At 33.8% G+C, this 14,332-nt stretch overlaps 1 protein-coding gene across 1 annotated transcript in view; it reads left to right on the top strand.

The window, feature by feature from the left end:
- The window catches only part of LOC108906098 (lachesin-like), a 238,359-nt gene that overhangs the window by 133,685 nt on the left and 90,342 nt on the right, over positions 1-14,332 (top strand). Inside the window, exon 3 of the mRNA XM_018709256.2 lies at positions 5,049-5,246. Coding sequence (XP_018564772.2) covers positions 5,049-5,246 — 198 coding nt within the window. The remainder of the gene's footprint in view (positions 1-5,048; positions 5,247-14,332) is intronic.

Here is a 14,332-nt window from a genome sequence, read left to right on the forward strand (position 1 = left end):
AAAAAAGTGCTGGTCATAACATTCCATGTTTATGCCAGATTGACATGTTTTCCTGAAAATCACGGGAAAACTTACCACTGTTGAATTTTCCTCATAGTCAAATCTTGGGAGACTCGTCAAACTTAAGCTGCACGCAAAGTTACAGCTTGCTGGTAATCATTTTTTTATTTGTACGTGGGCCCGTGGACTATATGTAGTATATCGGAAAATTAACTTGAAGTGTCGCTAAGTTGGCAAATTGTAAATAAATGACACATTTATCGGAAAAGTTATTTTATGTTGCCTACAATTACAAGATATCTAGAGTAATGTTTCACTAATTTAGTATTAAAATAAAGGTCGAACGCGGAAAAATCAGTTTTCGAAAATTGCGAATTATTATTGCAAAAAACTATGGATATTGATGAAATTTATGGAAAATACGGTCAATCTTATGACCAACATGTGTGCTAAACGCCGATTCAATTGACGGTGAAATTATTTCTCCAGCTATTTGTTAATTTATTTTGTTTGTTTTTTCGCAACTAATTGTTAATTAAACGTTAATTTTGGCAGTTAATAATATAAATATAGGTTCTAATTGATCCAAAGAAACGTATCGAAAAAAAAATTCAAAGGGTCCTCTACAACTAACAAAGTAGGATGTGCGAAACAGCGTTATAAACAAATTTCCCAGGGTCAGGCAAAAGCCGCTCGGGAATTCGTTCTTTTTGCATTAAACAGAATTTATTTTTACGGTAATTAAAAAAAAGGAAATCACCTACGTTTCTTTGTTCCCAAGATATTTTTTTTATTTGTTAATTAACTATTGGAGGTATCTGACCGGGTTTTTAGAAACAATTAAAGAAAGAATTAAACTTTTATTTTCAGAAAGTTTTACATTGATAGTTCACGTAACAAACGCGCTAGCAGCGGTAAAAGTTAACGTATAAAAAAATACCGTCCGTTGTAAATTTGACAAAGTGATACAGAACGCGATTCTGCCCAGTTCCACTGTGGCAGATTCGAATGAACCACCGTAGGCAATTTCTCTGAAATTGGCTTTTGGTGTTTTCGGTGTATGTTGCAAAATCGCCGCTTCGAATACGACACTATCAAATGCAGAAACGTAAAAACAGCGGGGCAAAGTTTAATAGGCGATACGGGGTTGGGCGGGAGCGGGTGAATTATATATTTCTGTGATCGGCATTGGTATACNTTTCGCATTTCTCGTCAAAAATATTGTTCGTATTTTCAAAGCTGCATATTTTCTAAAATAATGAATAGATTTTCAAAAAGTAAGAATCGATCGATCGAGAATTAAAAGCCCTTTCTAATGACCCCCCACTGGACCCCCATTCCCATTTAAAAAAATTTGGGGGATGGCACCCCCACTTAGGGGGTTGAAGATTTTGCTATGCTTTTTGCGCCAAAAGGATTTTGCCGAAAAGTCCATTACTACCCTGTATTGCCTTGCGGTACGTTTTCGATGGGCTACCCTGTATATAGGTTCTAATTGATCCAAAGAAAGATATCAAAAAAAAAAATTCGAAGAGTCCTCTACAACTAACAAAGTAGGATGTGCAAAACAGCGTTATAAACAAATTTCCCAGGGTCAGGCAAAAGCCGCTCGGGAATTCGCTCATTTTGCATTAAATAGAGCTTATTTTTTCGGTAATTAAAAAAAAGGAGTCACCTACGCTTCTTTGTTCCCAAGATATTTTCTTTTATAACGTTAATTCTTAATTAACTATTGGAGGTATCTGACCGGGATTTTAGAAACAATTAAAGAAAGAGTTTTTTATTTTCAGAAAGTTTTACATTGATAGTTCATGTAACAAACGCGCTAGCAGCGGTAAAAGTTAGCGTACGCACATTTCTTATGGAAAATGGCTTTCGGTGAAAATGGCAGAAAATTTAGTATGTTATAGTTGCCGACATTCTGATTAAAAGTTGTCATTACACCACGGCCCTAAAACCCATACTTTTAGAGATATAATGAGGTAAACTTGTCCGTGTGCAGGAATTCGTAAATTGGACCTATGTCGTAGGGATGATTAATTCTAATTAATTTTAATTAAAAATTATGTATTTAGATTGTACATTATTTATGTATTTATACAGCCATGCTGGTGAAAAAATTCTGAAACAACAGCGAAAATTACATTTTGTTTAAAAATTGCTTCCAACAGAAACAATTATATAATTCAATATTAATATACTATACCTTCCACTGGAAAAAATGGTCCTATAATTATTACATTCAAAATAAAATTTACTCAACAGGCTTACGAGTTTTTTTATTGAAAGTAGCTACTTTTGAAGGTTTTTGTTCGATGAAAAAACTTACGTGATATTCAAGTTGAGATTTTTTACAATCTCAAGTTTAGCATTATCGACAAAGTGTGCAGATAAATCCTTTTGTAACTGTAGTTTCTTGAATAATATTTTCAAAAAGTATAGAATATGTTAATGTCCCATGTAATAAGCTAAATATTATATAGATTTTAGCTAGATATGATATAAGTAGATTATATTTAGATTTCATACTAAATTGTTTCAGAAATTAAAAATTTTAACCTAATACATTTTTCTCTTGTGCACATATAACATATTCTCTTCTCGATGTACTTCTATGAGCCACTATTAACATTTATGCACCTTTAATTCTGTTGCCATCATATTCGTACAAGATGTCGTAATACAGAAATAGTCACATGGATAGTCGGAGTTCTTTATAGTAGTAAAGAACCCAATTACTTAGTAAAATATCAAAAAGTAAAACAATAAGTAAGTATATGAATACTAATATAAGTAGAGAAATAACCCAATAACCCAAAACCTCAGTTCCAAAAATTACACTTACTCAATAATGTTATTAAAGAAATAGTCTCATTCCTAACGTATAGCTCCAACTAATATTTACGAATTTACACGGACAAGTTTACCCATTATATCTCTAAAAGTATGGGTTTTAGGGCCATGGTGTAATGACAACTTTTTATCAGCATATCGAGAACTATAACATACTAAATTTTCAGCCATTTTCACCGAAAGCCATTTCCCATAAGAAAAGTGCGTGGTCCTTTGTGATAAAGAACACGATTCTGTCCAGTTCCACTGTGGCAGATTCGAATGAACCACCGTAGGCAATTTCTCTGAAATTGGCTTTTGGTGTTTTCGGTGTATGTTGCAAAATTGCCGCTTCGAATACGACACTATCAAATGCAGAAACGTAAAAACAGCGGGGCAAAGTTTAATAGGCGATACGGGGTTGGGCGGGAGCGGGTGAATTATATATTTCTGTGATCGGCATTGGTATACGCTGAGGCTATTTGAAACTCTGTTAATTATCCTGCGATAATGCGGTTGGTAGTTGAAAAAATATGTTGTGGTTGCTGTGTATGAAAATTTAAAATTTCATTAATCAAAATTGTATTAGAATATTATAATGCAGATATTTTTACAGAAATTATAGTTGTAGACAAATTAAAATGTTTAATTGCTTCATTTGTTTAATTAAAACAAATCTGTTTTGACTTCTAGTTTCTATCGTATATGTTTCGCTACATATTTTAGAATCATCCTGTACTACTTGTAAAAATAGGAAGGAAAATGATGGAAGTTATGTGAGTGACAGTCATCGAGGTCGATGACATTGTACGAATTACAAATAAAAAGGGCAAATTTAGTTAATGTTTTGAAATTGTATTTTACAAATGAGTAATATTAACACGAAAAATAACATTTGCTCCTTTCTCCGAGATAAATCAAAATGTATCATTTTACCCATTAAATGTTTTCAGCAATTTTAAATTAATGTAATGCCCACCCCTAATAAAGACAGAAAATTTTAAAAAAAAATGAATGGATTAAAAATTAAGCAAAATACCCCTTAACTCCCGTTAATTCGTCGTCCTACTTCGCAACACATTTATGAAGGTAACGCAACGGCGAACTACAGAGCGTTCGACCGTTGAAGCGAAACAGCTGATTTCCACAGTTGTGTTGAATTTTGCACTTGATTCAAATCACCAAATCAAAGGCAGCGGATCCCCGCTTTATTAACAAAGTGCTATGCACGAATGAGTGTTTTTTTAGCCGTTCTGGCATTTTAAATAGATAGGTATAGTATGTCCGATCTCAATTGAAGACCAAAGAGCTAGGCAGTATGTACCAGGTTCGGTCGCTACACAGCAACTCGGCATTAAAATATTTGAAAAACTTGTTGCCATATTTATTTAGCTATACATACATACCAATTAGGGTGTCCCAAAAAAAACGAATATTTTTTTCTCGTGTCTCTTGTGAAAATATGTTAGTTTGTCATGTTTTAAGAGCCCCCTCAAAAAATTAGCACAAAAAAAATTTTTTTAGAGGCCACAAGATTTTTAAGAATTTCCAAAACCGTCAAAAATTTCTTCTTAAATTTTTTTTCTCATTATTTTATCATTTTCTAGGTTGATAAAAATCTCTATTCTGAAAATTTCAAATCGATATTTTCATTATCGTTTATTGTGGATTAAAAACGCAGTAAAAGCTAGGTTAACGACCAAATTCGTATTCTATTTTATTTTGCCCTACCTTCCTTTAAAATTGATGATATAACTATATAGAGATTATAATTGTTTTGATTTTTCGTAACTTTGCAAGACAATTTGGCCCTTTTGGCGTCCTTAAAGGAACACCATTTTATTTATTTTTGTCATACTCCCTTGTCCGCGACATGGAAAGCTGCCGTGTCTTATTTTATTTGGTCGAATTGTGTAACCTAATTAAAATAATAACACTCAGTATATCATGAAACATACGCGAATCTTCTGTAAACTATTAACAAAAAAGAAAGAAAAGCCACCCTATGCGGGTAGGGTTTTTTATGATTTTAGATGGACAAATTATGAAAATCGCTCCGCATGGGACACGGGGCAAGTTTTACATCCCTTATTATATAGATGGACATGTTTTCGTGGCTGTATCATCAAAGCTTTCCATAACGGCGCAGTAAAGGCCCTATCCCCCTCAAACGAGTCGTATTTCGGCAGTAAAGGCATTCTCGTGTTTTTTTGCAGGGCCGTTTGTGATCGTGTGGAAGAGAGGCACCACCCTCATAAGCGCGGGACAACAGATAATCAGCATGGACCCCAGGATATCCTTGATAGGGTACAATTTGCAAGTGAAGGATATCCGACACTCGGACCAGGGCGACTACACTTGCCAAATTGGGGACGGCACCCAGGGGGACCTTATACACACCATCGAGATATTGAGTGAGTGACATAAATCTTTGTGGTTTCTTATTACGTAATAAAACACCCGGACGATTATATCTGATGCAATATATTGTATGTATGAGAGAATTTATGCTTGCCTTTTATATCGATGAAGTTGTGCAGTTGTGAGTCACTTCTGTGACGCATCAGTTAATCGATATAACTAGTGAACGGTAGAAGATTTTATAAAAGTTATCAATGCTGAAAGTGAATACTACAATATGTATAACCAAAAAATACAGTACAGGGTGAATTTTAAATGTTATGTTCAATGTATCCCAAAATGAATGTTTCATATAAAAGTTGTAGGATAGCAAGAAATTAATACTCTAGGGACCTCAAATTTGACCTTGACTTTAAGTTTCAAGGCCAAACCAAGGTCAACTTGGAAATATTAAATGAAACACCCTATTTCTTTGCCAGCAATCGATAGAACACCAAATTTTACGTCCGACCATGAGATCAGAATTTTCTTTCCTTGCAGGTCATTTGAAGGTCAATCTCATTTTTCTCTGAAAAACTCGGTAAAACTGTTTGAAGCCAAATTTGTAGTTTTTAAATGACAAATTACATGGTAACCTTCAGTTTGACCTTCACTACACGTTGCAAGGTCAAACTAAGAACAACTTAATATCAAATGGAATACGCCTGCAACGGATACAGCGCCAAATTTTATGTCGGAATCTGGAAACAAAATATTTTACAGAATGTTGTTACAGGTTATTTGAAGGTCAAACTTATTTATCACAAAAAATAATAGATATTGAAAAGAACTCTCAGCTAAAACTACTAGTTGATTTTGATAACAAATATGAAATTTCCACATTGTTAGGTTAATATTAGATTTTAAAAAAAAATTTGTGAAGTGAAAACTTCAATTTATGTACAATATATAACAAAAAAGTACGGTGCACGGTGAATATTAAATGTGTATATTGAGGATAACCCAAAAAGAAAGTTTCAGATAAAAGTTGAGATAGCAAGAAATTAATATGCTTGTGACATTGGAGTTTGACCTTATCCTTCAAGGTCAAACAAAGGTCAATATGAAAATGTTGAATGAAAGGAACACCCTACTTTTTACGCCAACAATCGATAGAGACCTTGCAGGTTGCAATCAAAATTTTGTTTAGAATATTGTTGCAGGTTATCTCAAGGTCAAACTCATTTTTCTCAAAAAATAATGGATATAAACACTGTTGTTTATGGAATCTTAATCGGAATCTGAGATCAAAACATATTTCAGGATGTCCTTGCAGCTCATTTGTAGGTCAAGCTTATTTTTCACAAAAAGCAATGGATATTAAAGTAACATAATTTAACAGACGTTTGCAATAATTTTCAAATTCAAATTAACACATTGTTAGGTTGATAATTAAAATGTGAAGATATGGCCATTTTGAAATCAGCTGTTAAGTTAAATTCAAGGTCACTAGGTAATTCGTCATTTAAAATCTGCAATCTAGTTTCGTGGTATTTTAATTGTATAACTAAAATGTGTATAAGTAGTAATAAAGTAACAACTATAAAATTTGCGAAAAAGAAGATTATTTTTTGCTAGGAATGGGACAGGGTTAGAGGGAGACTTCAAAAAGGAGAAGAAAAATTGTATTTTAGGAGTAATTGAATAGCACTTCTTTCATCGCTTTAAAAAATAGGTAAAATGTGACAAAAAATAAACTTTCTATAGAAATAAAATAAAATAATAAAAGAAAAAAATAAAAAAAGATAGCACTTCTATAGCGAAACATAAACATACAGATAAGAATTTTTGACTGTTTTCTATGTTAGTTTTTCAATTGATATTGATATTACAATGTTCTATAAACTTAAATGAGAAAGCACTAGCGATCTTTAAAATTAGAGAATTCTCAATAAATTCTTACCAAATCTTCAATATACCGGGTGGGCATTTATCTTGAACTCGATTATCTCGAAAAAAGTTTCAAACAAAAATTGAGGAGCGCAGAGGGGGCCATTGAAAGGTCCATATTACGACTTCTGGTTTAAACCGGAAGTGATGTTTTTAGACCAGAAGTTGATTTTTTTAAACGGAAACACCCATTTTTTACCACGCATTTTGATTGAAAGATTAAAAAAATTACTGTTTGTTCTTATTATTTTTTCGATTTAACCCATATTTTGGCAATAAAATGGCCATAAAAAACAAAAAAACATCTTGAGACAACGGAGTACCTTGTTAGGATCACTATTTTAAATAAAATATTTCATACAAAAGTTGTAGGGTGAAAAGGGATCTATTTTGACGTTGACAATGACCTTGACTTTGATTTCAAGGTCGTTTGAAGATCAAATTCAAAATTTTAAATGGGATCCTCTTTTTTCACCGGAAATTACAAGAGCGGGAAGTTTTACAATAAGATATTAACTTAACCTCAAGAATAAGATCATATTTCATGGTCATTTTAAGGTCGATTTTAAATTTGAAAAAAATATATTTTTTTTAACTAGAGGATACTTGGTGTCCCTTCGAAGAAAATGAGCCCAAAAAGAATGTTTTAGTCATAACCCTTCCCCCGGATTAGTCACTTAAAAATGGGCCTTTTTTGCAAAAATGGTATAAATAAATGGAATTTTGCAAAAACTATTTGACCGATCGAGTCCATCTTTTGCACATCTCTTAAGGATATAAAACTCACATTTTGGGAAAGTTTAGTAAGATTTTATTAATTACTTAAAAAGTTATTAACAATTAAAGAAAAAGCACTTTTTCCGTATAATTTTGCAATGAATTTTTTATTTATAAAGCAATTTTAACTTATAAAGTCTCATTTTAAAGATGAAATTTTTTTTACAATAATGCGTAGAACGAAAAATGGGAAAAATTTTTGACCTATTTGTTGATAAAAAAAACAGTGACGCTATACTTTTTATGACCCACGAGATGAGACGCCTCTTGTCATTATCATTCCCAAGGCATTTCAACAATAAAATCACCCCCAGTAATTAATAAATTTCAAAATATTTCCTTTCCTGGTTTATGTAGTAAAATACTTTTTTGGTCATACCGGTTGTATTTTTAATGGCGCACTTATCTCCAATGTTTTTTAGGTATTGCGCATCAACATGTATAATAAATTATTTTTCCCAATGTTATCAATTTCGTGAAAATATTTAAACAGAAAGGTATTTCATTAATTAGTTCGCAAAAAGCGTCAAAAACATCACCAATTTTTTAATTACTAGCAATTTAAAAAGGGCAAAAAAGAGAGTTAAAATCCAACGCAAACCTCCACCCGTTTAGAGAAATAACGGACCATGAGCTGAATGTTTTCTTTAATTAATAACAGTCGGCGTAAAACTAGGGACGTTTCCGATATAAAACTGTTTCAATTAATTCAAGTGTTATTTTTGTGCGAGTCGAATTGGAAACGGAATGTAAAGCATCCCTCAATTTTCCCGGGGGCCCCGGTTTATTAGCTACCCCCTGGAATGTAGCATATAACGTGGCGGAACTCCGAAAACAAATAGAGGCCGCGCCGCTCGCAAAATCCTCATCGAATCGTTCCGAACCCTTTCGAATAATTTGCCACATTTTTCAAGTCGGTTATTGTAAGCTGAAATTAACGGGAACAATGTCGTACCTGCATACATACAGGGTGTTACAAACTGTGACAATAAAAAGTAGATACAGTCTCTATAAAACAATGTTGTATAGGCATAGATAAGATTCTGTTTTACTACCAAGCCATTTTAAAATTTTTACGACTAAAATTGTAATGACCGTAATTTATTAATAAACAGCGTACATTAATAATGTACAATACCCTTTACAGAAATTTAGCAACAACCGTGCGGTAATAGGAAACTACGGCATGCCGTGCGGTAATTTTCTAATAAATAAAGTAATAAAAATAAACTGAATTAATCTTTTTATCGAACAAAATCAACAATAACAAAACAATCTCAAAGATATCAGTGTCTATACATCTATTTTGAATGAATTTTTCGGTCCAGTTAGTAACATTCTCTATTTTAATATACAGGGTGTTTACGTTTTAAATGGAAAAAAAAAACATCTCACATGAAGGTTAAAACAAATTTAAAGCCGTCCCTAGTGCGGCACCTAACTTTGATATTGAAGCTGCCGCGCGCCGCGGTGTGCCATTTCTAGTAAAACATTCATCCGTAAAAAGCTTCTTCCTTGTAAAATCTGAATCTTGTGTGTACACGGGGCTGAAAATCATTGTTATACAGGGTGGTCCGTAAGTAATGGTCCATAGAGACATACTAGATTTTTTACTTCAAAATATTACGATTGGAGCCAACATGCCTTAATAAAATGTTGATAACAAAAAAGATACAGGGTGTCAAAGTTGGAAATTAAAAATTGAATTTTCGTAATAATTATAATATTTTTGAGTGTATGAACGTGAAAATTTAGGGGTAGATGTTTCTGTATACGAGAAATCATAATTTGTTATCTATTTCGATGTATCTTCTAGAGGGCGCCACATACGCCGTGTTTATGACGTAAATACGAGCATAATTTTTTTATCCACAACGTTAACGCTTCTTTTTTTTAAAAATCTTAAACCTACATTATTTTCGTGAAAAAATGGTATACTTGTCATTAGCTCTAGAAATTGTCCGTTTTCAAGAAAAACGCATTTCAACAATCTGCTGCATGTTTCATTACAGGAAATTTTATCGTAGTGTGCGACAATGCCAAGACAGTTTTGACAATTAGAAAAAATCATTGTGACAGTTAGCAATTAATTCAAATTGTATTTATTAATTTTTGGTAAAAATCAATTAAGTATTTAAAAGAAAATAACGAATTATGCCGAGACATAATAATTTCTCGAATTTGGAAATGAGAGATATGACGGTTGTTTATTGTCAACAAAATTTCAATGGACGTGCTGCGCAACGTGAATATTGCCGAAGATTTCCAAACAGATTGCAACCTGGTAAACGACTGTTTCAAAATCTATTCAGAAACTTAGGCGAAAGTGGTTCATTTCGTCCTAAACGTGATAATTTAGGTCGACCAAAAATGATTACGCCTGACCAGGAAGACGAAATACTAATTCGCATTGCAGATGATCCACAAACTAGTTCAAGACGATTAGCTGCAGCCACGGGAATTAATAAAACATCAATTTTAAAGACATTACATGAAGAAAAATATCATCCATATCATTTTACACCAGTTCAAAATTTATTACCTGTCGATCTTCCTTCAAGATATCAATTTGCAAGTGATATTCGGAACAAGCAGAATACTGACTATACATTTGTCAACAGAATATTGTTTACAGATGAAGCGACATTTACTCGCCGAGGTATTTTCAATTTAAGAAATAAGCATTGTTGGGAAGTTCAAAATCCTCATGTAACTCGAGAACGGCACTTTCAACATGAATTTAAGATTAATGTTTGGTGTGGGATCATTGGAAACCATTTTCTAGGTCCATATGAGTTGCCAGGAAATTTAAATGGTACAAGTTATTTAAATTTTTTAGAAAATAGCTTTGTTGATCTATTGGATGCGTTACCACTGAATTTGAGGCAAAATATGTGGTTCATGCAAGATGGCGCTCCGCCACATTTTACTCATCAAGTAAGAACATATCTAAACCAACACTTTCCTGAACGTTGGATTGGCCGTGGTAGTATATTTCCTTGGCCGCCACGTAGTCCAGACTTCAACCCTTTAGATTTTGGTGTATGGGGCACAATGAAGGAAATTGTTTATAAAAACACTATAAATACTCGCGTCCAACTTTGGCAAGAAATTAGTAATGCCTCAACTTTTTTTGATCCAATGGTATTATTTAATATTAGACGATCTTTCATAAATCGTATGGACAAGTGCATCGAGGTGAATGGTGGACATATTGAAAATTTACTTTGAAACATTTCCTATTTTTCCTTAGGTACATATTCAGTTTTTTACTTGTTAAACGCTTGATAAAATCATAGTTTTGTTTAATTAAATTTCTCCTTTAACTGGTTTTGTAAATAAAATTTATCAACTTGGTAATTTGTATTTTAATGTGTAGAAAGGGATAATGTTTAATTGTCAAAATTAATGTTTTCATTAGCGCACACTACGATAAAATTTCCTGTAATGAAACATGCAGCAGATTGTTGAAATGCGTTTTTCTTGAAAACAGACAATTTCTAGAGCTAATGACAAGTATACCATTTTTTCACGAAAATAATGTAGGTATAATATTAAAAAAAGAAGAAGCGTTAACGTTGTGGATAAAAAAATTATGCTCGTATTTACGTCATAAACACGGCGTATGTGGCGCCCTCTAGAAGATACATCGAAATAGATAACAAATTATGATTTCTTGTATACAAAAACATCTACCCCTAAATTTTCACGTTCATACACTCAAAAATATTATAATTATTACGAAAATAGTATTTTTAATTTCCAACTATGACACCCTGTATCTTTTTTGTTATCAACATTTTATTAAGGCATATTGGCTCCAATTGTAATATTTTGAAGTAAAAAATCTAGTATATCTCTATGGACCATTACTTACGGACCACCCTGTATAATGGCAGAACCCTTGGTATATGATAGGATGTAATAATTGTTCCCTAGTACGCGCCACACGGTACTCTTAGATAAATCCATTTCTCGGACAATGTTACGAGTACTGCGCCTTGGATCTTCCTCAACTAGGTTTATGGTGTTTTCTTCGTTATCGAAAGCATGTTGCGACCTTTCCCGTGCACGACCTTTATGTCAGGTGAACATTCTCGTTATCCCGTAACTTTTGCACTGCTCTACTGTTAAGTTGTGGCCTGTTGTGGTAACGGGCCGCATACAAACGATAAGTCCATTGAAATTGTACTGACTCTCTTCGTAGATTAACACCATATCTGCTAGTTTTTGATCAGAAAACATTTTATATGCCAGCTAAGTAATACTGCACACACAACTAAAGAATACAAGACATATTGCCTACCATCAAATTTGCTTAATTGTAGAAGTTACATGGAATGTCAGTCCATTAGAGAAATACTTCGCGCATGTAGCGAGTCTGAAGCATCCTGGCCATGCACGTGCACAAGATGCACAGGGTCGCCTTACATTTATGGCTAATATTCTTATAATAATATTCTTAATTATGTAATTTTCTCGAAATCCATCAGTTGCTTCTTCTTCCTCTCCTTGATCATCAGTTGCTTAGTCAGTTGCTCAACGCACTTATTTCAGAAACACCCTGTATGGTACAGATTCGTTAAAGGACGTCTTGCTGCCGTTGATTCGTCAATTTGAATGCTTTTTTCAACCCCATGATTTTGTTCGCTATTCCAATACAGTTTTTTACTGAATCGGTCATATCCTTCTGCTACAGCGAACTACTTCCATCTACCGTGACGTTTCAAAGTTAGGATCTCTTCCGGCGCCAATAGTTTTGCTGTTGAGACGTCCGGGCATCCGTCTAAAACAAGGCCCTGTGTAGGTTTTAGGACCTGGTATGCAGGGTCGGCCTAAGTTTTGCGTAATAATTCTCGATTAATTTTCTGTACCTCTGTAATTTCTTTGAGCATTATTGAGTTTCATGCATTCATTTAGCTAAAGCAAAACTCTCGAAAAGTGTATAATTTCGGAGTGGCTGTTACTTGGAGGTAATCATGTTATTCGGACAAATTCACGACATGACGTTCGGTTTATTTGACAAGTCGCAAATCCCCCATTTAATTACCGCAGCCGACTGGAGCGCCGCCGGGCCGAGTTGTTTACGGATCGTCCCGGGTATTCCCCGCGAGCTGCACAACGCAACGCAAATCTAGCCGGCTACGTGTAATGCAATTTGGCCGCCCGAGATCCGAATTCGCGGCAATACGCAACGTGAATCTTAATTAGCAATAAATAGCGGCGGCGTCGCCGGCGGCGGAGGAAGGTTGCGGCGGCGCTGCGGGCGGGAACGCCGCGCCGCCCATAATGGAGAATTAATCTGTATGCAAATTTGCTGCCCCCGAAGAAAATTAAAGCACGCGCCGATGATGTAACCCCCCAATTGTCGAAGGGAGGGGGGAAGGGGGCATTTCGATCCGTCCCCGGCGAGTCGTTGAGGGATCTCCGCAGTAAAATAAACAATTCGGGCGTTATGTGTTGAATTTATTACTGTTGCGACGACTGTAGCACATCGAGGCTCTTAAAAATTAATCATTAGGGACCTTTTCCGCATACTAATTCTTCCATCCATAAACATAACATGTAAACAGGGATTTTTTTAGGTCATTTTGGCGATTTCTACATGCCTCTTGTACCAATTTTTATCTATCAGTATACAGGCTGTTGCAGTCATTATTTTACGTAAAACTGCTTTACACTAAGCATGCAATTTTACACTATTCCAGTAATCCCGTCAAAATGTAAATACAATCGATATGTGCAGATTTACGACACCCGAACATAGGCATCACCAAAAAATTTTACAAGTTGAGGCAAAGATAATATTCCCTACTTTATTATTTTTATAAAAAAAACAAAGGCATATGTAGTAACACTGAGTAAAATTCTAAATCAAATAAAAAAATAGAAATAAAGATAAACAAAACATTTACGAAACAAAATTACTAAATTATATAAAAATGGATATTTTTAACATTAAAGCCACCAGTACAGGCCTATTTCCCGTTAAAAACAATGTAAAACAGACCAAAATACATTTTTTGTAACAGTGAAAAAGTACTAAGGTTTTACACAGCACAGAACAAAAGATTGGTAAAAATAACAAAGTAAAAATAAAATGTACCTAGTACCTAAATATTTAAGGAATCATTAATTTATAAACACGTACATTCATCATTTTCATATTTAAAAATAAATGATTATACAGGGTGTTTTTGAATCGAGTAACATAAATGATACCAGTGAATCTACATTCCAAAAGAACACGATCTGCAAAAAATCGCCTTAGTAAAATGTTCACCCCTGAAGAGATATGGGCCATCAAAGTTTCCAAAAAAATTATGAAAATTGGCTGTAATTTGAAAACCGAACGAGGTACAAATAACAAATTTTTTACAGGTTGTTTACTAATACAGATGCGAGTTTTCAACTATTTTTCGAAAATTTTAAC

The sequence above is a fragment of the Anoplophora glabripennis genome, unplaced genomic scaffold (genome assembly GCF_000390285.2).
Source record: "Anoplophora glabripennis isolate ALB-LARVAE unplaced genomic scaffold, Agla_2.0 scaffold220, whole genome shotgun sequence".
Lineage (NCBI taxonomy): Eukaryota > Metazoa > Arthropoda > Insecta > Coleoptera > Cerambycidae > Anoplophora > Anoplophora glabripennis.